This window comes from Phacochoerus africanus, chromosome 14 (genome assembly GCF_016906955.1).
Source record: "Phacochoerus africanus isolate WHEZ1 chromosome 14, ROS_Pafr_v1, whole genome shotgun sequence".
In the NCBI taxonomy this organism is placed as follows: Eukaryota; Metazoa; Chordata; class Mammalia; order Artiodactyla; family Suidae; genus Phacochoerus; species Phacochoerus africanus.
Genome location: NC_062557.1, coordinates 43,278,078 through 43,303,412, shown reverse-complemented (window position 1 = coordinate 43,303,412; position 25,335 = coordinate 43,278,078). Strand labels below are relative to the sequence as shown.

The window sequence follows — 25,335 nt, the reverse complement described above, 5'->3', positions numbered from 1 at the left end:
CTGTGTTTTTGAATTGTGTATGCAGTTTCAGAAATGATTTAATCACTCCAAGGGTATGAATGCAAATCCACATTAGCCTGTCTAAACTGTGATTCTGGAATATTATTGGGCCTGAATTTGGGGACAGGGACAGGTATAGGGGAAAGGACTTACGTATTTACCAAAACCTATGCCTTTGTGTCTTTTTCTTTGCAGAGTCATCCCCAGCCATTTGTTTTTTTAGCACAGGGCTTTAGTTGCTTAGAGACGTTAGCAAGATCAGTGAAATCATCATTTTAAAAAGCTGTTTCAGGCTGGTCTGTGTGAATTTTTCCCCCATTGCTATTTATAAAGATGTATCTGCTGTATCTATTTAAAAAAAAACTTTTCATCATATACATAGATGATAAAGCATACTTAACATTAAAACTCTCTTAATTTATCACGACTTTTCCTATCTTTCCAAACTAACTCAGGGAAGCTTAGGAGAGTCCCACATAATTTTTTTCACCCAGTAGAATCTGAGACTACAGGATGGCTTAGTTATAATATGAAGTCTAACATAGTAAATGTTAAATAGTAATATCTTCTCTTAAGTTTGGGTATTATTCAGGTTTCTCTTTATATCTAATTCAGTCCTCTTGTTTATAAAACTAGGCAGACAAATGGTGAACCCGTATTGAAAATAGTAGGGGCCAACTTCTTCGTTAGCCTAATGTTACTATTTTCAGAGAACAAATGAATTTTTAAAGTGGCGATGGCTTTGATTGAGCTGGTTAAAAGTGAGTGGAAGAGTTACTGTCATGGCTCAGTAGTAATAAACCCGACTAGTATCCATGAGGATGTGAGTTTGATCCCTGACCTCGCTCGGTGGGTTAAGGATCGGGCATTTTTGTGAGCTGTGGTGTTGGTTGTAGGTGCGGCTTGGATCCTGGCAGCTGTAGTTCTGATTTGACCCTAGTCTGGGAATTTCCATATGCCGAAGGTGGTGTCCTAAAGAAAGGGGGCAGGGTGAATGGGTACTGACCACCTGGTTCCATACATAGTCTAGTAGATTTTAGTAGAAATTCTTCATGTGGTTGTCAACCTAAAGAAAAAATTTTTTGTATCATCGGCAAACTTGGAGTCCCAATTGATAAGGAAAAAGGAACGAGGCTTGGCACTTAGTAAGTACTTAGGAAATATTTAATAAGGGAATAAATTATCCCATTCTTCCCACCCAAGTAAACAAGATTCTTGCCAATTTTCATAGTTAGGAAGGGAAGGCAGTAGCTAAAATAATTTCAGAAAATTGAGCCAAGTGATAAATTGGTGGCTTATTAAACAGTATGTGTTGAGTTTTTTAAAGCATCCTATAATACAATATCCCATATTACAACAGACCCAAATTATTCTATTAAAATTTTACATACAATTATTCTCTTTAAAAATATTATTTAAATGTTAGTGCATTTTTCGAAGTATTGGATAAACTTATTGTTGCAGTGTACAATACTATGGAGTAAAGTTATGCTATGTTATTTATAAATAAGGGTTTGTTTTTTAATAAGTGACGTAATGGAATTTCACATTTACTGATTAAAAAAGAAAGAAAAATAAACTTGATCTCAAGATATTCTTTCATTGATTCTCCTTCTAAATGTATTTTTTTCCGCTTTGCTTGTTCTTCTGTTTTTATTCGTCTTCCCTTTTCTGGCTTTTCCTTGCCTCTTTGACTTTGGCAGTAATATAATGGTACCTTTGTACTTTTATGTTCTGCTGGGAGGGATAGTAGACAATTGTTTTTTTCTCTCCTCTAGTAAACATGGTTCCTGCTTTGGGACCTACTGGGGAAAATTTGAACACTAAATGAGTATTTTTCTAACTAATAAATTTCTCTGAGCTTTAGCTCTTTTTACTTGAGTTAATATTTTTGACGGTTAGGCCTTTTTAAAATCATGCTTTGGCCAGCTTTTTATTTTACATGCCTCCTTACTTAGTGGCTGCATTACAGTTATATAGGAATAGCTGACTCTGAACATGTGTTAGATTTATAACCAAGGCATTTATTTCACTATAAATAAATAAATGTATTTATTTCCACTTTTCCTCCTGATAGTTTTGGGATAATGAGAAAATAATTCCCAGAATGGATCTCTCATAAGTTGTGATGAGAGAATTCTAAGAAAGACCTAAATATTATGATTCTAAATAAATGTCATATTTTCTAGCAGATCTGCTTCTCCAAACAGAAGTCATCTACACAAAAATTTTAAGGCTGTAAATGATACTTATACATCGTAATTAAAAAGAATGTATAAAACTGCATTTTTGTGATAAATTGGGGTACTATCCTTTTGTTTATAGTCTAAAATTTGAATCAAAGCTCCTTGAGCAAAGGACTATATTTTGTTGTTTTAATGCTGCTGTCTTCCAGTGCCTTGAATGGTATCTAGCCTGTAAATGCACAGTCACTACGTGGATTGATGGATGGGTAGATGAGTGTACAAATGAACTAACTTTAATCCCTATTTATTATGGGTTATGGTGTTGAATGCACAGAATTCCTAGAATAAAAATGCCATGTAGGGTGGATTAAAGAATTCTAATTTGTTTTTTAAATATTTTAAAAATAATGATTGTGCCTAGTCTAGTCCAGTGAAGAATCTTTTAACAGAGCTCTTTGGCCTAGAAGGAGCTCTGAGAGATGAAACCAATATGTTTTGGTGGGTTCGAGGGAATTTTTTTTTGACATTCTGATAAATGGTCAAATCTGTGAAAATTTTTATGCAGGCTTCAAGTTTTATTCTGTAATTTTCTCTGCAGTTTCTTCACCTTAATATTAATTAATGCTTATTTCTAGTTGAGCTGATAACATCCTTTTCCCAAATTTTACAGAGCTCTTAACCTCCCCCATTAGAACTTTTTAGGAAGTAGCCTGCAAACAAAAATAAGTGATATTTTACGAGTAGTCTTTCTTATGGAAGATTTTTAGTTTAAAATCTCTTAATGCGTATTTTTCTGTTACATTTAGCCATTTAATTTTTTTTAATCAGTAGGATATGAATTAATGCCAGCCATTGAGAAAAGAACTGTTAAGTCAATTGAAGGATACACAGAGAAGTATATGTAAATATATATCAAGAACAATTATGTAAACACATGGAAGTATTTTTAGTGTGTGATCTACTTGTAATAAACATTTTGTATGAAATTTATCAAAAGCTAGGAATTAACTGAAATGTAAATATTAAAGATCCTCAAATTCACTTGAAGAGACCTTTTCTGTGATTTATAGCCAGAAATAGTAGATATGATTATCTCAGCATTTCTTGCTATTTATTTAGTGCTTTGGCTTAAAAATGTAATAAAAATTAAAATCCAGAAATAAAATTCATCCCTCAAAATTCAGTTGATTTCTAATTTTTCATTGATTCCATTTGTGTTACATTCTGATCGTGTAATTTTATGTACAAGCCAACATTGTTTTTGTTGCTGTATGTAGTTGGTGCTGTGACTTGTTTGTGCTCATCTCTGTTCTGTAGGCAACTTGCCACTCCCTACTGAATAAAGCTACAGTAAAAGAAAAAAAGGAAAACAAAAAATCAGTAAGTTTGGAGAACTTTTTTTTAGCTGTTTCTTTCAAAGCAAAACAAAAATCTTTTGCTGTTTGTTAAGAACATCTTCACTTCAGCCTATTTGACCTTCACTGTAAAATCATTCTACTAATTCTGGCACAAAATAGCTTTCATTTCAATTAACCCTGGAATTAAGTTACATCGAAACATTCTCTGTGTTCCTTTGGTTTGATTTATCCCAAAGGCCTTTTGGGGGCATTTGTTTAATTGGATATCCCTGGTCTAATTATTATATCTTTAAAACTATATATGAATGCAAAAGAAACTTAATTTCAAGGCCTTAGGAAATGCTGACTCTCTTCATTCTTGCTTCTTGTTTGCAGGTAATGTGAGTGATTTCTTTTCCTAGAGATGAAAGTTTTTCATAATTATTAGAAGTACATGGAAGGCATGTGTCACTTTCTAAAGTTACCTAAAAGTAGCTAAGTTTTATTTTTTACTTCTTATATTTTTATCTAGACAGGATAGAAGACTTCAGCCAGGATTTAGATATTTGTGCTTAGATTATAAAAATTACAATGGTAAAATAAAACCACTTTTACTTTTGAGAAAATCCTTATTAAGCTATTGGGACTGAGAACGTAGTACTTTTGAAATAAAGGAAAACAGTGAGTCCATATTTACAGAGAAATACCTTATTTGCAAAGATGGTATGAATATACTACCTGCTTCTATGAACTACCAAGGCCTAATTTAAAAGGAAAAAAAATGATGGCAGTCACAATTATTTTCTTCCCATGAGTGAAATTTGTCCAAAATATTAACATGCATTCATTTTAAATATGCCATTAACTGTCACTATGACTGATCTTTATCAGGCTGAGTACTACCTTTGTTCATATAATCCAAAGGAATTTAGAGAAAGATATAAAGAAAACCATTAAGAGTCATGTAGGTAGTTTAAAGGTAAAATTTACAATATAGTATTCATCTGGTTTCATTTTTCATTTCTTGTCTATATAATAAATAATAAATTCAGAAGTGAATTAAAATTTAGAGACATATGATTTTCTGTTCATACAGGAGATTCTTTTGGAGATACGTTAAGTAAATTTGGTCAGCTTGAGCAAATGAATTGAATTGGATAGCCATCTTGCCTAATAAAAACATTTCTTTCTAATGCTTCAGCCTTCTAATTCTCAGCATATGTGGACTTAACATAATACACACCATCACTGTTTAATTTTCTTTACTGTTTCTAACACTCTTGTTTGGTGTTTTACTAATGCCATTATGTAGTGTATCACATAAATTAAAATTCAGGCTTTTATGTGAGCATGTTTTCTAGCCTTCCTAACATTGCTTTATTTATTAAGATTTTGTCTAAAGTTGGTCCTTGAAATGTTTTTTTCCACTAGTGCTAAAAAAAAAAAAAAAAAAGTCTTTGGGTAATTCTAACTTTCAGAATGTATTTCTAAGCACAAGTGATAATGAGGTCCTCAAGAAAACAAAGGAAATCTAATCGGTAATTTCAGATATTTTAGAATACATTCCAAAATACGAAGACGGTATAGTTACTATAAATTTAAAATGTTGGTTTACGGACTTGTTGGCTTAACAGAATCTAATAATCTTTTAAAAGGCAAGTTAACTTTCTTTTGGGGTCTATGGTACCATGGATTGTAATGTGTAAAAATATAGAGAAGGTTATGGCTTCTAGTGTATAGCTGTGTAGTCATAGATAAATCTGTTTATTATACTCAGACATGTATTGTGTAATTAGATATCCTTTGAGAAGTTGTCAACCTAACACAGGTGATTAAGGATGAGTGGGTTGAGATCCTCTTGCTAATGTACAATGTATGACTGCAGTTCCTAGTAACATGTAGTTCAGCTTTTATGGGGGGGTCGTAAAGGGGACATTTGACTGATAATTGGTTTCAACATACAGACTGGCCCTACTTTGACCTTTTATGCAGAATGTCTTTTGGATATAAATTAGATTTTTGCAGATTAAAAAATAAAACAATTTGTGTAACATTGTAAATTAACTTTAATAAAAAAGAATAAAAAGGGAAATTTGCAATCCAGAAATAAATAAATAAACCAATTTGAGTATGTGTGCATTACGAGGTAAAATTACAGTGATGTTAATTAGTGGTAAAAGGGAAAGAAGTATTTTTATAAATTGATTCATAAGACTTGTTACTGAGTGTTTTTATGGATATTGATTGTTTTATCAGGTTTTAGGTTCAAAAATATACTGCTTCTGTTGTCAGTGAGATACAATTACATGATACATGAAACGGTGTGTTCTTACAGTATGGATAGTTTGAGTTTTGACATAAATTATTTTTGAAGATGTGGAAGATAGTGAATGTGTAGTACTTTTGGTTAAGTCTTACAGTATTCCCTTTGGGAAGTAATTTACTCTCATGTTCATTGAACTCTGAGATTGAGTAGTACTGAGTATAAATGTGAGGCACACGTTAGCACATTTTTGTCCTGGGGAAAATTGATAAATAGCCACTCTCAAAAATGCATTTTGAAAGAGTTCTCCATGTGCATATGAATAGTTGATTTTTTTGAGACACTTTCCCGGCAGGTTAGTATTTTTTTGATTCTTTGGAAACCAAACTCTGACTTAACCTTTTTAAAAACCATTTTGAGGGTTCTCTGGTGGCTCAGTGGGTTAAGGATCTGGCATTGTCACTGCTGTAGCCTGGGTTACATCCCTAGACTGAGAACTTACACATGCTGCAGGCATGGGGGAAAAAATTCATAATTGGAGTGGATTAAACTGAATATATGCTATTCTTTTAAAACAACCTATTTGCAATTTAACATAAAGGAGTTTTTCATCCTCTTCCTTCTTGCTAACTCACTCCTTAAAGGCTTTAAAATTTTGGAGGTTTGTTGATTTGTTTCTTATGTTTCAAGATTAAAATTTGGGAGTTCTAAAAGAAACAACAGCAGTGATGGTCTCTGGAGATTCTAAAGTTGTGTGAAGAATTTTTTTTTTGTACAAAGTAAACGTTTATTTTTCTATTCCTATTCCCCAAAAGGTTAAACACTGTACTAGAGTAGTAAAAGCTCTTGAGTTTTCCTCTTAATTCTGTTTCTGAAACTGTATTTCAGTTAAAAATAGCTGCAAAACAGTATTTAGGTTTTTAAAGCCAGTCTACTAAGGCTGCTATATTTAGCCACCTTCACCAGTTTCCTCTTAACTGTAACACAAAGAGAACTTCCTGAGCTACATAAAGGTGAGAATATGTTAGTTAGAACTCACCACTGTTAGCACATCTTGCAAAGATACTCTCTGTGTAAAAAATCGTTCTCTAAAAGTTTGATTTTTATATTTTTTTCTTATCTTTTGGCCACACCCACAGCGTGTAGAAGTTCCTGGGTCAGGGGTCAAACCCACACCACAGCGGCAATCTGAGCCACATGGTGACAACACTGGATCCTTAACCTGATGAGCCACCAGGGCACTCCTCTGAAATTTTATTTTTACTAGTATCCTATCAGTTATGATGGAAAATTATTTTGAGATTTTAGGCAGTGTATAAGAATACATTTAAAATGTATACTACATGAAGCACTAAAGGAAATAGAGTGAAATTAAACAATTGTTATTCTTTCCAGAGTTAATCTAGAGTCAGTGAGCCATGAGAATTCATGACAAGAAGTATTACTTTATTGAGGTGTTGAGAAGAAAACTAGAGCTATGTGAGATTCTGCACATAAATCCTTTTTTCTCATTTTCCCTCAATATCCTTTGAAATGCAGGTTTATCTTTGGAATCCCAGAATACTGAGTGGAGTATTGTGGCCTTGCTGTTAGTCAACACTGCTTTAACAGCAGTTAGCCGCACCAAGCAAGAATAGTTGAAGAGATCTAAATATTATATGAGTGTTCTTTAAAAATAAATGTGTTATCTGTTAAAAAATGTAAATTTCAAAATAATATAATTTTCATATGTTAATTTAAAACAGGATATGCTAGGAAGAGATGGGAGCTGAGCCAGCTTTACAACACTTTTCCAGTCTAGTTTACCTTCCAAGTGGAAAGTTTTACAAAGAGAAAAAGAAAATAAGTCCATTTAAAATATTGGACTCACATTGTTTTTTAGTGTGGGCAATCATTCCTTGTGTCTAACTTTTTTTATTTGACAGAATTACAAATCGAGGTACACATGGGGCTTTTCTCTTTTGCTGGTGAGATCCTTTTTCTTTAGGTCCCCAAGAATTCCCCTTCCTCTATGGCTTAAATAATAAGTTAGGCCCTTATATTTTAAAGCATTCTGATGAAGAAAAAGAATTGGCAATAATATTACCTGTAAGTAAGTTTTTTCTCTCGATAGGAATCTAAGAAAACTAAGTTTTGTTTTGTATATGGCAAGCATTTTACTCAAGAAATTCAGTTGTACCTGGTACACAACAAAATGTAAGTATTTTATTATTAGGTGTTAGATGTTTCAGGGGTGTGCTGTTGAAAACCTAGCTCTGCCTTTAGAAGAGGTAATCTCTTAATCTTAGTAAAATATGATAATCCTTGTTTGAAAAGTTGTTCTGCTTTTGTTGCTCCTCAAACCTGCAGTATAAACAAGCACTATAAAATTAAGATTTTTTTTTCAGATCTCTTCTGCACAACTCATATATGAGACTTTTTTTTTTTCTTGATACCTTTATTGTGCTTTTAAATGATAGAGGGCAAGAATTGAGGATAAATTTTACCGATGTTTTGGGAATAGGAAAAATTAGCAGCACGTTGTTCACAAAGATTGGTCTATTCAGAGTTTTTGTGCAGTTTGACTTTTGAGCTCTTTCTTCCCATTTTTTTGTTTTAATTCAAACCATATACTCAACTCTCAACTCCTTGTTTGTAGGTGGTTAGCCAGCGTTTCCCTCAGAACAGCATTGGTGCGGTAGGAAGTGCTATGTTCCTCAGATTTATCAATCCTGCCATCGTCTCACCATATGAAGCAGGAATTTTAGATAAAAAACCACCACCTAGAATCGAAAGGGGCTTGAAGTTAATGTCAAAGGTGAGGAATTATTTTGGTAATATAACTAAAATTGCTCTTCCATAAATTTTTAGTTTTTCATATTCACTGAACTTCATTTTTTAAACACCCTGTGGTTTTCATGTATATGCCTTTGTTTTATTTTTATTTCTTTATACCGTAAAGAAATTCATTAGACTGATACCTGATGGGCCTTATTATCATTGAAAATATTTTAGCAAATGTCTTCTGAAGATAGCTTTCTATGTAATCATTCGGGAAATTCTGAATTAGAAACCAAATGTATACTATATAGATGTTTTATTTTTATTTATTTATTTATTTTTGTCTTTTTTTTTGTCTTTTTAGGGCCACACCCAAGGCATATAGAGGCTCTCAAGCTAGGGGTCCAATCCGAGCTGTTGCTGCTGGCTTACGCCACAGCCAAAGCAATGCCGAATCCAAACCACATCTGCAGTCTACCCCACAGCTCCCGGCAATGCCGGATCCCCAACCCACTGAGCGAGGGCAAGGATAGAACCCTCAACTTCATGGTTCCCAGTCAGATTCATTTCCGCTGAGCCACGACAGGAACTCCTATATGATTTTTTAATTAAAAAAATTTAATGTGTATTTTATATATGTAAATATATAATGTAAATATATAATCATATTTGGAAAGCATATAAAAATACCTAATATTTATACAATGAGCAATAATTGATTTTAACCACCAGTAGAAATTATACTGGTGAGAAAATTAATATCTTTTAAACAATATACGAATAAGTAGGTTTCATAAATAAATAATCTGGTTTTTTCTAATCCTGTTTTATTGTTTAGATACTTCAGAGTATTGCCAATCATGTTCTTTTCACAAAAGAAGAGCATATGCGGCCTTTTAATGATTTTGTAAAGAGCAACTTCGATGCAGCAAGAAGGTGAGCCACCTGCCACTTAGCCAGTTGTTCTGTTTGGCTCAAATATTTTCAGTTTCGCTTAGGTCCATGTACTAGGTTTACATGTCGCTCCTGCGTAGGTTTTTTCTCTTTTCCTTCTAGGTCAAAAACATAGCTACTTTTATTTTATTCACTATGAAAGACATTAATGAAGTAAATCCATACTCTTCATAACTTGATAGTGATGTCCATATTTAAAAACCAGGAGCGATTGTTGATGTTCTATTAAAAGAAAGGATTTGAGTTTACTATTTGTTTTGAGTTTGAGTTTCTTCTTGTTTTGTGTAATGATAATCACATGTGCAAAGAAAACCTCCGTGTTTGTAATACCAGTTATTTCACAAAGTTACTTCATATAAATTTAATTCAAACATAGGTATGAGTATCTTTGGTTTTTAAAATTCTAATGACTTTGCATTTTTTAAGGTTTTTCCTTGATATAGCATCAGATTGTCCTACAAGTGATGCAGTAAATCACAGTCTTTCCTTCATCAGTGATGGCAATGTACTTGCTTTACATCGTCTCCTCTGGAACAATCAAGAGAAAATTGGCCAGTATCTTTCCAGCAACAGGTAAGATTTCCCAGTCATGGGGATTTTGAAAACTCTCAGTTTAAATTTATATTAGTCATGAATAGTGCTTTTTTACTTTGCATCTTCTTAGAATAAGAATTATGATTTGGAAAGAGAAATGTAGGCAAATGGTTAAATCATTTTAAATGATCAGTAAACCTACATAAGTGCTACAGAATTTTTTTCAATATTAAGCTAAGAAATCATGAATTAGCCTTTTGGTTTTTTTCTGGTTTGCAAACATAATGTACCATATGAGATAGAGAAGGTTAAATTTACTAGGAGATGAAAGAAGTATTGGCATCTGAATCTAAAGAGCAGCTTAAGTCTTAGCAATTTGTTAATTAAAACATTGCTATTCTATTGCAATCCTATAATCCACTTGTGATATTCTAAGTATGTGCAAATAAAGTTTTATATAATTAATAATAATTGAAATTATTAATTTGGAAATTGTTTCATTGACTGTTTTTAGTTAAAGTCTCTTGTGGCCTGAATAATTTGCTGTCCTTTCTAGTTACGTATGTTTAGACAGGGCCCAAATGTATGCTTTTACAAAGGTAGAGTGAGTCCATGGAGTTCTCCTGTGGCTCAGCAGGTTAAGGATCCAGCAATGTCGCTGCTGAGGCATGGGGTCAGTCCTTGGCCCAGGAACTTGCGCATGCCATGGGTGCAGCCAAATAAAATAAAATGGAATAAAATGAGTAAAGGTCTTTGGTTTGGCCACATCCACAGCATGTAGAAGTTCCTGGGCCAGAGATTGAACCCGCACCACAGCAGTAATAGCGCTGGATCCTTAACTTGCTGTGCCACCAGGGAACTCTGAAATTATTTTTAAATGCTAATAAAAATGGTTTGCTCATTCATGGGAAAGTAGAAGACCATGAAGCTAAGGCTAACTAGTTGGGAAATGAGAGTTTAAAAGAGAGAGCATTTTAATCCTCTATGAATTATTCATGGATTGCAATAGGCATGAGCATGACTAATATGTGCCAAAGATAGGAAGATGCTGTATATGTGTGGCACTTAAGCTATGGAACTTTTAAATGCAAACATTCGTTTCTCTTGTATAATTCACATACATATTCATGTAGTTTAATTCGAGAGGTTTTTGTCGTTGTTGTTCTTTTGATTTTTAGGGCCACACCCACGGTATATGGAAGTTCCTGGGCTAGGGGTTGAATGAGATCTGTAGCTGCTGGCCTACACCGCAGCCACAGCAACACAGGATCCAAGCTGCGTATGCGACCTACACCACAGCCCATGGCAACGATGGATCCCTGACCCACTGAGCGAGGCCAGGGATTGAATCCACATCCCCATGGATACTAGTCAGATTCACTTCTGCTGTGCCACAACGGGAACTCCAATATGAGAGGATTTTTTTTTTAATGTTTTTTTTTAAAAAGTGCATTCCTTGGAGTTCCCATCGTAGCACAGCGGAAACAAATCCTGCTCGGAACTATGAGGTTGAGGGTTCGATCCCTGGCCTCGCTCCGTGAGCTGTGGTGTAGGTCACAGACGTGGCTTGGATCTCATGTTGCTGTGGCTCTGGCATAGGCCGGCAGCTACATCTCCAATTAGACCCCTAGCCTGGGAACCTCCATGTGCCACAGGTGTGGCCCTAAAAAAAAAAAAAGACAAATAAATAAATTAATAATAAAAAAAATACATTCCAAACATGCAAAAAGTATAGACCATAATAACAGAGACCCTTGTCTACAACTTAGCTTTAACATTATTTATTTTGTTGTACTACTTCAAGTTTTTATAATGTTTTATTTCTTGGGAAAATCTATTATAATTTCATTCTGTCATGTAACTGATAAAAAAAGGAAATTATAACACAGGTATATGTGACATAGTTTTGTGAGTTTTAAAATTTTACAGCAGTGATATACTGAATATAGTCTCTTCACACAATATTCCATTTGAGATTTATCATTTGTTTAACCTAGTATTTCATTGAATGACTGTATTGCATTTATTTTTATACTTCCTGATTGATAGATATTTAGGGTTTTCATTGTTTTAAATAGCGATGTAGTAAATGTTCTTCCTATTTGTCTCTTTGTGTATTACCTAAATGTATAATTGCTGGGTTCTGAGGTACACACAGCTTCAGCTTTACTAGATATTGCCACATTACTTTTCACAGTGTACCTGCTAATTTAATTTACACTTTGACAGCACTGGGTGAGAGTAACTCTTTATACACATCCTCACCAAAATTGACATTAGCAAACTTCATAATTTTTTGTCAATTTGATGATTTTGAAATAGTATCTTGTTTTTATGGGTAGTTTTAAATGTTTATTAATTATTGAAAATTCATATTTACCATGGTTAGTCAGAAATCTGATATCAAGGACACTATGTCCACTGCCTAAGCAGTTGTCTCTTAAAATGGGTTCTTTTCATCCTGAGAAAAAGTGGATCAGAATGTTATTTTTACTTACTGATTGCCTATTTAATGGTAATGGATTAAGAATACTAGAAGAAAATGAATTTGTATGTAAATTTTGTAGTTTGGGGAGTGGTCATATTTCTAAGATGTTTCAGTGTAAACTTACAACCCCTAAGATTAGGTGCTATTTACATATGTGCAGGAACCACCAGCTGACAGTAAAAAGAAAAGCAGCTAGTGACAATCTAAAGAAATATGTATTGCTCAATGTGAATTGCTACTTTTTTCCTAAGTAGTTTGCTGTATCTAGGGATCACAAAGCTGTTGGAAGACGACCTTTTGATAAGATGGCAACACTTCTTGCGTACCTGGGTCCTCCAGAGCACAAACCTGTGGCAGACACACACTGGTCCAGCCTTAACCTTACCAGTTCAAAATTTGAGGAATTTATGACTAGGTAAAGTACAACCTTGAAATGATGATTGCTTTCTTTTTGGTTGAGATGCAAGGTTTACCACAAGGCCATGTGTTAGGTATGCTTGTATATTAGATAGAGGATTATTGGGAAAGATGTACTTAATAACCACATTGCCATGTTTTAGGGGATCTCACTTTTCTCTTACTCTATGTATTGTTGAAATATACTTTGTTTTTTAGGTAATTTTCTTATAAAAATAATGGTATCTTATTGAGTAGTACTTTGGCATTTTGTTTTGAGATGTTTTGGCATTTAATACTTAAAAGATGGGGTAGATAACACTATTTGCATATTATAGTTCTAAAAAATAGAGCTCAAAGTGAATAATTGACTTGCCTAAGATTCCACACTTCATTCATAAGTCCTTTGGTTTTAGGTGCTGAACTCTTTCTGCTATACTGTAATATTTTTCAGGATCTTCCTAAAAATTAATGGTATTCACTTCTTTTAGACTGAGGCTCAGAAAATATACTTTAATATTGCTATAAATTTTCTGCGGATATTTGTTTTGACACTCATTTAAAGGGATTTAGTTTGGGAGCTAAGTGATCCTCCCTAGATCAAATCTGAGCCACATCTGTGATACAGCTGTAATGCCAGATCCTTAACCCACTCTGCAGGGCCAGGGATCAAACCTGTGCCGCCGCAGAGACAGTGCTGGATCCTTAACCCACTGTGCCACAGCGGACACCCCTAAAGTATTTTTAAAGGCATAGCTGGAGGAGTTTCTGTCATGGCTCAGCGGAAACAAATCTCACTAGTATCCATGAGGACGCAGGTTCAATCCCTTGTCTAGCTCACTGGTTGGTGTAGGTCGTAGATGAGCTGTGGTGTAGGTCGTAGATGCAGCTCAGATCTAGTGTTGCTGTGGCTGTGGCATAGGCCTGTGGCTACAGCTGTGATTTGACCCCTGGTCTGGCAACTTCCATGTGCTGCGGATGCAGCCCTAAAAAAAAAAAAAAGGTAATAATAATAAATAGTAGATAAATGCATAGACGTAAGAGAATTTGAAGCAAATTGCCTGGTATAGAGTCAGCACAGAGAGATAAGGAAATAGAAAATATGAAGGGGTTCAAGAAATGCAGGTGATAGAATGAAAAGGTCTGACATGTCCAGTAGATATTTCTGAAATAGAGCTTTAAGAAAATAGTGAAGAGGCAATATTTGAAGAGACAACAGTTGAGAATTTTCCAGGGTTGGTGAATGACATAAATCTTTAAAGGCACATGCCAGTGTTGAGAATATATAAAAATGAAACCATACTTTTTTTTTTTTGTCTTTTCTAGGGCACCTGCGGCATATGGAGGTGCCCAGGCTAGGGGTCTAATCGGAGCTGTAGCCGCCAGCCTTTGCCAGAGCCACAACAGCGCCTGAGACCTACACCACTGCTCATGGCCACGCCAGATCGTTAACCCACTGAGCAAGGCCTGGGATCAAACCCACAACCTTATGGTTCCTAGTCAGATTTGTTAACCACTGAGCCATGATGGGAACTCCTAAACCATACTTTTTAAGAAACATATTTAAATATATATAGGAGTATAATTCTAAAAGTGATCTTCAGAATCAGGGAGATTAGAATGGACTGATAATAAATGGTAGTGGTATACCTGTACCAGTAAGGAACAATCTGGAAAAAGATGCTTATACTGTTGGTGAGATAAAGTCCCATGAAGAAGAAAACATGGGCCTTTCTCACTCATTCAGAATCAATAAGCCCAAAAAGAAAACGGTTGATGAACTGAACTCTTAGAAAACAAATAAATAAAAACTCAGAAACTTCTAAAAATAAATAAATAGGTAAAACAATGTCCCTGTCCAGTAGTTTCTTAGCATAATCCTAAGAACCACTCTGTGGTTCAAAGAACAACACCGTAAAAATTTTTGGTACATGTTGCCACATTGCCCTTCAGAAAGCATGTTGTAATATTTTGTCATTCTGTGTATTTTTTCACTGGTCCTCTTGTGGATTTTTGTAGATACTCAATATAAAGCTTGTGAGTTACTGTGTTCTTTTTTTCTTTCAGGCATCAAGTACATGAAAAAGAAGAGTTCAAGGCCTTGAAAACGTTAAGTATTTTCTACCAAGCTGGGACTTCCAAAGCTGGGAATCCTATATTTTATTATGTTGCACGGAGGTAAGAAACACTATGTTTTAGTTTTCTCTTACCAGTTTTTTTTTTTTTTTTTAAATAGTAAATGTAGAGAGACAGCAAGAGCAAGTTTGGTTTTCCCATTTGACTCTACCAGATTCAGAAACAAGTTTTCCTAGGAGAATGTAGCGAGGTAAACAGCCGTCTTGTCCCAGTATAATGCTCAGCATATTAGAAATTGTTTTATTTCTACCTGTTTTACATTGGCTTCTGTTTGTTGTCATATCTGATTTTTTATTACTAACGACAATGAATTGATTACCAAGAGTAAAAAATCAGTCTTTTGTTTTCAAATGTGTTCTGATTAAATAATATTTACAACATGATAATCAGAAACTTTTTTAAAACAGAAATAAAACTTTAAAAGTCTTCTTCTGGAAACTTTTAGTAATATGCTGTGTATGACAACATCAGGGTGATTTAACAAATAATTCAGAGACACTCTGAGAAATTTCTGTAAGGGTGACACAAGTGACCGCCTGAAAAATTGATTATATTTGTTCATATCATCTTTAGTCAAGGCTGGTTCCTAGACAGCCTTGTGGGAATGCTATGGCTCCCCGTTCACAATAGGTATCATGCTGCCACTGCTTTCTCTCTCATTGTCTTTTCTTTCTTGCCTCATTCCGCCTTTGAGGACCGTCTGTGATGTAATTTGGTCAGTTTTACTTCTTCCCATTTAGTATGACATAAACTCATGATAATTGAACCTTAGGGACAATGTAATATAATAGACCACTGGCTTTGGAATCTCAAGGACTATATTTACTCTTAGTTTTGCTGTTCTCTAGGCTATAGGAATTAATCTTTATGAATTTCCTGAGTTTAACATAAATCGAGGAATTGTGTCAATAGACTTAATGGTCATGGGTGGCAAAAAGTTGGTAGTGTATAGGAAACAAATGGAAGTTGAGAAATAGTGGAAGAAGAGTGGAGAAAAGATGGTGGAAGGCAGAAAACTCATTTAATCAGATAATTCAGGTAACATTAACACAAAGTCCCAAGAACTGGAGTGTTAGGGAATCAAGAAGCAATGGAAATTTGTATTTATCCTTAGCCCTCCTATTAAATAGCTCCTCACCTTCCCATGAAAATCTTCTCTCCAACTTTTATCTCAGGTACTGTTTCTAAATTGCTTAAGATGATTTTAATTTTCTTTTGCTTTCTTTTTCTCTAGTTTGTTTTTCAATCCCAGCCTTTAATACCACTAATGTATTATGACTTTCCCCAGTTTGTTTAAGTAATTAAAATTGAGGAGTTGCCATTGTGGCTCAGAGGAATTGAGCCTAACTAGTAAACATGAGGTTCAATCAGTGGGTTAAGGATCTGGCTTTGCCACAGGTTGTGGTGTAGGTCACAGACACAGTTCAGATCTGGTGTTGCTGTGGCTGTGTGTAGGCCAGCAGCTGCAGCTCCGATTTGACCCCTTGCCTGGGAACTTCCATATGCTGTACCTGTGGCCCTAAAAAGCAAAATAAATAAATAAACAAACAAATAAATAAATGTGAAACATTGATGAGAGAGGTAAATAGATGTGTGTTAAATTCTTTTTAGTTTACAAAGTAGCGAAGATTTCTGGAAAACCTCAAAGCTGGGTTTTTTCTTCAGGATCACATTGTGTTCCTTTTCTGCAGTGGTCTATAACACACAAAGCCAGAGGAAAGTAGCATGGGCCTGATGCAGACACCCTCTGTGGGATTAAATCAATGGGATTTCCAGCTAACTTAGACAGTGACTTGAGAGTACTAAGGATTCCTCGCTCTGCTACTTCCATGTAATCTGAGACAAGTTTTTATAATTTTTTTTTTTTTACTAATTTTTACCTGTTTCTTCATATGTTTCTTCATATGTTTCTTCATATGCTGTACAGTGTGTTTAAGGTTTTCTTTTGTTGTTATTTTTGTTTTTGGATATGACTCTGCCAATTTCAGACTTTCAGTTGTTTCACTTTCTTACTTATGCCTCCACGAGCACTTCTTGCTTGGCCTCCATGGTCACCTTCACACCTGAGGTGTGAAGCCTCAGGTCCAGGACAGATGGGCACATAACAGCTCAGAGCAGAGAGAGAGAGACCAGTTCTTCCACTGTATATCAGAGCAGAAGGAAATAGTAAACAGCTGTCTCTACCCAGCCAACTTTGTCAGGGAACACTTAGGTTTGGCTTTTTGATATTCCTATGTTTCTGTGGCATAGACTGCCATGTATTAGTTTGTCTTTTGAGCAGTGAGTTCCATTCCCCTTACATATAGGCTGCAAACATTTCAGCCTTGAGATGTCCAAAACTTAATTCAGTGTATATTCAAAACAACTTCTTCACACTGTATTCTGTTTCTCAATAGCATCACCATCCCTTCCCATTCTGAAAACCCTAATCATTTAAAACTCTTTCCTCTTTCTTTTACCCTCCTCATTATCAGTCACCAAGTCTTGATTTTAGTTGTGTGATCTAGGCAAATCAATTAAATTATTTTAGTCAGATCTTTGTTATTGCAAAGAAGTCATTCTTACTTTCTAAAAAAATGCAGGCCTAAGGAAAACATGAATTAGAGCAGAGCCTGCCCAAGTGTAGACAGAACCTAGATGGCTGTCAGTCCTGGAACTGGCTTCTCTCTCACTCTCTCTTGGCTTCACATTCAGCTCTGCCTCAGGATTTTCCTCTTTCTATATCTTTCCAGCTTTAGCCCCAGCTGGTACCTCAGTACAGCTAGCTTCATTACCTCAATATTGCGCACTTGAAATTCCAGAAGGAAAATGTGGTTCAACTAAAAAATACCTCTTTGGCAAAACCTTTAATGCTGTGTGCTGGCCAGCCAATAGATTTCTGGCTCCTAAGTCAAGTACTTGCTCCTAGCCCAGCAGTCATGTGGTTCAGAATGACCTCTTAGTGCTAGTCCTTTATCATGGGCTATCCTTAGGTATGTGTTTTAATTTTTTTAATTGGATCTTAATGGTTTAATGTTACTTTTCAGTATCTTGGAAATGTCTTTGAGTCCATTTTTTCCCCCACTACCATGACTGACACTCTCTTACTAGCTTTAACCTGTACTAATGCAGCATTCTTCTACTCCCTCAACCCAACATAACTATTTCTAGGTCATCTTAACTGCTTCTGGAGGCAGTTTCCAGTACAGATCTAATCTTCCTCTCTGTGTGTTAAATATCACCTTTGAGTCCCATATAAAGTCCAGGTTCTGTAGTTAGGCATGCTTAGGTGCCCCATAATTTTGACCTAATTTAGTTTCTGATCTTTTCCTGCTATTCCCATTCATATACTTTTCCTGCCCTGCAATAGTTAAAATACCATAAATATAAGAACAGTTGTTGTAGCATTGTTTATAGTGGCAAAAAATGAAAATAATATACATATGTATCATAAGGAAATTGTTGAATAAATGATACATCTGTATTATGGAATAATATGCAATGTATTGTTTGTTTTGCTTGTTACAAGTGACAGAAACAAAATCTGAACTTGTATAAACCAGAAAGGATATCAATTGGCACATATACCTAAGGAGACCAAGAGATGGAGTGGCTTCTTGTATGACTATATGCAGAGATTTGACCAATGTCGTCTGGAGGACATCTGTCTTCCCTGTCTCTGGACTCTACTTTCTTTGTGCTGATTTTACTCCAGGCAGCTCTTCCTAAGCTATAACAAGTGATGGTTTATATTCTTCCAGTTTAACAGCTCAGTGGAAAAACACCTCTTTCCCAGTAGTTACAGCAAAAGTACTGGTCTTACTGGCCTGAATCATGTGCCAATTCTGAGGCAATTGCTATGGCAAGGGGGATGGAAATTCTTAGTTGTTTAAGCCTGTGTCATGTGCCCATCCCTGGAGCTCAGTGGGGAAGCCAGCCCTACTTGACCTGCATGAACCGAAGAGGGGTAGGCATACGGATGGGGTTCCCAAAAAGAAGTTGGATTTCTGATATCAGAATGAGGAAAATGGATTCTGAGAGGGTGAAAGTAGCAGCAGTCCTCTAATGCAGCTCTAAAAAGATCCAGAAGGATGGCTCAACACTTAGCATGCAAGGTGCAGAGGAACATGGGTGTGTTTGTACACATGCGTATAATACGTATGGACTGAGAAGTGTGTGAAAGTATACATACTAAATGCTTCCCATTGCTCATCTCAGGGGAGAATGGTTGGAGTAGGAAGAGGGCCAACTATCGTATTGCTGTTATATATCTCTATTGTTTGACTTGCTGCTAGGAGCATGTATTATTTTTGTAAGGACAATTAAAAATATAAGACCTAAAAGCACATTGAAAAGTTTTCTTCTTAGGAATGTCGTGGACATACTTGGCAATTGCTTTTTGGGTAGTCGCAGTAATAATGATAATAGCTAACATTTACTGAGTGCTTTCTCTGCATTAGGCAAACTGTGTGTATTATATATTTTTTCATTTAACTCTTAAAATAACCTGCTGAGGTATTTTTATTGCCAGTGATTAACTTTATATAAACTAAAATTTAGAGAAAGTGTTAGTTATTTGCAAATCCATCTATCAGAATGACCTGGAAAATTAAAACGAACAAACAAACATATATGTCCCCATGGCCCTGCCTGGGCTGCCAAATGAGCATCTCAGGGTAGACCCTAATCTAGGTATCTCGAAGGCACCCCAGGTTGCTTCATCTGTACTCAGTTTATTACTGGTTTGTTTGGGAGTCTCACTGGGTCATGTGTTTAACTCATGTTACTCAACTAGTACGAATCAGAGTTGGGTTTCAAACCTTAACAACTGCACTGTTAATAACATGGTTATTATCACTGTTAAAATTATATACAAGGTTTAGGTTAAGTCAGTCTTTGTAGACCAGCATGAAAATCTCACCAGTCATTATGAGACACGTTTCTGTAGGTAAGCGTTCTGAATTCTAAGCATCAGATTTACAAATGACTTTGAAATAAAAGACAAAGCTTTATTCAAAGTAAGATCATTTTGTCATTGGGGGTGTTCTGCCTTTCAAAGGTTAGCAGAATTGGAACATTTTTTTTACTATAAGAACATATTACTATTACATATGCATGGAATATGGTGACACAGATAGGTGTATTGTTTTGCAGAGCACTGTAGTTTCTCCTTTTGTCTATTTTATAAAAAAACAACACACTTCTCCATCCCTAGTCCCTGTCCCCATCCTTAGTCCCTAGTCCTGTTCCCATCCTTAGTCCCTAGTCCCTGTCCCCATCCTTCTCTCTCACACACACACTCACAGAGGCATCCTTTGGTTAAACATCACCAACATAATTTTCTCTTACATCTTTAATGTAAAATTCTGAGTTTCAGTTCAATTTTGCAAACAAATAAAAGCCAAACATGGTATTTTGCCTTTTTAAGCATTTATAAGGAAGGAAGCCATCATATTAAGGTAATAATTAAGCTTATACAGTTAAAATTTGCAAACAGTCAAATTAAGCTAGGATAATGACAGTTTCTTCAGAAGTAAATTGAAATAAATTTGGTTTTCCTGGTGTACTTGTTGTCATTCAGCAGGTAATAATGAACTGAGATAGCCATGCAGACCGTCCAGGTCCACTTCAGCCTGAGAGCACACAAAACAGCAAAAGTACTCCATACGAAGGAAAGTGAATGTTGTCTATTGGATTCAGTGTGGTGCCACCGCTTTACGTGTTCATGGTTGTGGCTCTCTTTGGGCTTACTTCTGTTTTCAGAGTTGTCTCAGGATTTGAAGTCGTCTTGGGATCCGAGGTTCTTTGGAGCTTTTGAATTGTATTCACATTTGGGGTTGTCTCAGAAATCAGGCTGGTCAGCTCGAGGCTGTCGTAGAATTTGTGGTTGTCTGTTAGAGGTTTCCCCAAAGTTATCAACAAACAGGAGGAACAGACTGAGTAGTAATAGCTTTAACATTATTTTCCTGTTTGGAAATAATGATAGAAGATTAATCTAACACTTGGATCACAGACAAATCTAAAAACTAGCATTTTTAAAAAAGTGGTGAGGCCATTTGCAGAAATATGGATGAACCTAGAGATTATCACGCTAAGTGAAGTAAGTCAGGCAGAGAAAGGCAGATATATGATATCACTTATATGTGGAATCTAAAAAAATGGATACAAATGAACTTATTTGCAGAACAGAAACAGACTCACAGACTTTGAAAACAGACTTACGGTTACCAAAGGGACAGGTGGCGGGGAGAGATGGACTGGAGATTTGGGATTGTCACATGCACACTGCGGTACATGGAATGACTGGCCAATGGGGACCTGCTGTATAGCGTGGAAAACTCTACCCAATACTCAGAGATAATCTATATGGAAAAAGAATCTGAAAAAGAATGGATGTGTGTACATGTGTAATTGAATCACTTTGTTGTGCAGCGGAATTTATCACAGCATTGTAAATCAATTATTCCTCAATGAAACTTTAAAAAGTGGAAAAAAAAAATGGTGGATGAGGTGATGAAGGAAACCTTAGCTCTGGGGAAAGGCCAGCCTTGGTTTAAGAAATTTCATAGTTTTTAAGATAAAAGGAAATTCAGACGTGATCAATACCAACTCCATTTTATAGATGGACTCTGACAAAGGGCATTACTTGCCTGAGGATGCACATCTAAGAAGGACCAGAACTAGAACTTGAGTCTGAGTCTTAGTTTTTTAGTAGATGGGGACTGCAAAGGCATAGTATAGACATAGTGTAGACTAGTAAACCATTTTTAAAGTAAGGCTAATTGTTTTTATCTTATATTCAAATTTATCTTATATTCCACATTTGAGATGTAGCAGATAGCCCATGTTGAGCATCGTTAACTATTCTTTTTTTTACCTTAAAGCTCAAACTTTAATTTTATAAATCTGATATGCTAACATTTATATTTGGTTCTAATATGTAATTGAGAAAACTTTAAATTAATATTACCTTTTGATGTTTTTTCTTTTTTTCTTTTTTTTTTTTTTGTCTTTTTACCATTTCTTGGGCCGTTCCCTCGGCATATGGAGGTTCCCAGGCTAGGGGTCCAATCGGAGCTGTAGCCGCCGGCCTACGCCAGAGCCACAGCAACGCAGGATCCGAGCCACGTCTGCAACCTACACCACAGCTCACGGCAACGCCGGATTGTTAACCCACTGAGCAAGGGCAGGGACCGAACCCGCAACCTCATGGTTCCTAGTCGGATTCGTTAACCACTGCGCCATGACGGGAACTCCCTGATGTTTTTTCTTTGAGTTAAGACTTGAGGTTTTCTCCAGTGTCCTATGGGGAATCTAATTTCTTATTCACTATGTGCTGTTTAAATAAACTTAGTAAGTCACGTGTTATAAACTTGACCTCCTGTTTGCTCTTTGGAAATAACCTGTTGAATGCTTTCCAAGTTGGTGAAAACAGATGGACTATGGCAGAGATCAAGAAATTCAAATGAAGTATTTCTATAATCCAGTCACTTATTTAAGGAACCCTATGAATACCACTTTGTGATTCCTCTTATCAATGTATATATTAGTCTTCACTGGATTGACTTTTAACTGGAGAGGAATTTGCCTATTGTGATTATTATGACTTAAAATCAGGTAAGAAAAATATATCTATTAGAAATAGAAATCTGTCTTTTTCTTAAAACTTCTTGTGTGTATGTTTACAAGGTAGTTTTTGGCCATGATTATTTTGAAGTTTTAAAAATAATTCAGGGAGTTCCCATCATGGCATGTGGAAACAAATCTGACTAGGAACCATAAGGTTGTGGGTTCAATCCCTGGCCTCACTCAGTGGTTAAGGATCCGGCATTGCTGTGAACTGTGGTGTAGGTTGCAGATGCTGCTCGGATCTGGCATTGATGTGGCTGTGGCGTAGGCCGGCAGCTACAGCTCCAATTAGACCCCTAGCCTGGAAACTTCCATATGCCACGGGTGCATCCCTAAAAAGACAAAAGACAAAAAAAAAAAAGTTCTATGGGCTTAATGTCTAGAATATATAAGCAACTTATACAACTCAACAGCAAAAAAAGCCAACAACCCAATGGAAAAATGGGCAAAGGACCTGAATAGACATTTCTCCAAGGAAGATATACAGATGGCCAAGAAGCACATGAAAAAATGCTCAACAGCACTGATTATTATAGAAATGCAAATCAAAACTACCATGAGATACCATCTCACACTATTCAGAATGGCCCTCTTTAATAAGTCCACAAATAACAAGTGCTGGAGGGGATGTGGAGAAAAGGGAACCCTCCTGCACTGTTGGTGGGAATGTAAGCTGGTACAGCCACTATGGAGAACAGTATGGAGGTACCTTAGAAATCTATACGTAGAACTACCATATGACCCAGCAATCCCACTCTTGGGCGTATATCTGGACAAAACTTTCCTTAAAAAAGACACATACACCTGCATGTTCATGGCAGCTCTACTCAGCAATAGCCAAAAGCTGGAAACAACCCAAATGTCCATCGACATATGATTGAATTAGGAAGATGTGGTATATATACACAATGGAATACTACTCAGCCATAAAAAAGAATAAAATAATGCCATTTGCAGCAACATGGATGGAACTAGAAAGTCATACTGAGTGAAATAAGTCAGAAAGAGAAAGACAAATACCATATGATATCACTCATATCTGGTATCTAATATCCAGCACAAATGAACCTTTCCACAGAAAAGAAAATCACAGACTTGGAGAATAGACTTGTGGTTGCCCAGGGGGAGGGGGAGGGAGTAGGAGGGATTGGGAGCTTGGGGTCAGTGGATGCAAACTATTGCTCTTGGAATGGATTTACAATGAGATCCTACTGTGTAGCACTGAGAGCTATGTCTAGATACTTACACCGCAGCACAACAAAAATATAAAAATAACTCAGGAATATAGCATTCCAGGAATTTAATTTCTAGTATATAATTAAAGAGTAATTATTCTATTAGAAAGGGAGTTAACCTTTATTAATATAAAACTAATTAAGAATTATATGTGAAAGTGATACTTTTCATATTGAGTTGACAAAGATTTTTTTAGTACATTGAACCACCTACTTTGAAGTACATTAAATAAAGTCTTTAAATTTCATCTTTTGATCACTCCTTTTCCTTGGTAAATGGCATACAGGGAAGTTTGTTTCTATTGTGCTAATGTTTTCATCACATTAGCCAGCCTTCTTTAAGAATTGCAGGGCTGTGAACAGTTGTGTTGACATACAAGGAAGTTGCTACATAAATGGCAGAAGTACAAGTCAGTACATGTTTTCTGACTTGTTTTATTTTGTGAGGGTTTTCCTTCCTCCTAAATTTATAGAACCAGTGCTTGCTAAATCTTATTTATATGGTACTTACAATATTGAACATTACTTAACTGGAGCTTAGTGTGATCTGACCTAAGAAGTAAACATAAAAAAAGCCTCTTAGCAACCAGAGTAGATATTATGAATCAGAGTACTAAGATAATGCACAGACAAATTTTTATTGATGCATCAAACACTTCAATCTCAACTTATTTAAAATTTTAAATTCAACATTTTTCCCTTCCTATTCTTTTATCCAGATACATTTTTCTCAATCCATTTCTCAGTTAACTGCATCATTGCCTAGCCAGTTGGCTCACCAGTGTTGAATTTCTTATTTCCTTATTGATCTTAAGCTGCCCAGGCCTCTTGATGATGATTAAGTAAAATTTAAAATTCTGAACTCTCCAGCATTTAAATGTTCTCCCCCCCACCAAAAAAAGAAAAAAATCACTTGCCATTATTGAGGCCTTTAAATACCTTCCACTTCTTGATCATTGTGCAGCCTCCCCATCACCCCAAGATATTTCTTCTCCTCATTCAAAATTCCATTCTTCCACCAAGATCTGACTGATGGCAGCACATTTTATGTGAGCCTTTCTTAATTCTCCATTTCAGAATCTGTCATTTCAGGACTTCATATTCTAGAGCACTTATCAGAGTCTGTTTCCTAAATCTTTCTTCTACCATGTTCTGAGTTGTGATCAGGCAATGCCTCTTAGTCTTTGTATTCCCTCTACCTGCTAGGATAGTGAGTACTTGTACAGATTAGGGTACAACATTGGAATTTATTGAAATATCTCCTCTTTGTTTCTTCATGCCTGTGGACTGATAGCATTCATGATGTCTAAAATAATAAGAGACATTTGGTCATTAGCAGTTTTCCTAGCATCATAAGCATGAATTTGCAACTCACAAGCCTGAGTTTAAGTCCCATCTCTACTTTCTGGCTGCTCTTTTGAGATGATTTTTTATTTGT

General features: G+C 35.7%; 1 protein-coding gene across 6 annotated transcripts in view; it reads left to right on the top strand.

Moving 5' to 3' along the window:
* The window catches only part of NF1 (neurofibromin 1), a 263,468-nt gene that overhangs the window by 139,520 nt on the left and 98,613 nt on the right, over nt 1-25,335 (top strand). For 3 of the 6 annotated variants that reach the window (XM_047758020.1, XM_047758023.1, XM_047758019.1), the window contains exons 31-36: nt 3,504-3,566; nt 8,425-8,583; nt 9,385-9,482; nt 9,927-10,073; nt 12,791-12,937; nt 14,986-15,096. In XM_047758020.1, the coding sequence (XP_047613976.1) occupies nt 3,504-3,566; nt 8,425-8,583; nt 9,385-9,482; nt 9,927-10,073; nt 12,791-12,937; nt 14,986-15,096 (725 nt within the window). Of the gene's footprint in view, nt 1-3,503; nt 3,567-8,424; nt 8,584-9,384; nt 9,483-9,926; nt 10,074-12,776; nt 12,938-14,985; nt 15,097-25,335 lie in introns of all 6 variants that reach the window. The other 3 variants (XM_047758022.1, XM_047758021.1, XR_007131866.1) reach the window with 2 other exon arrangements.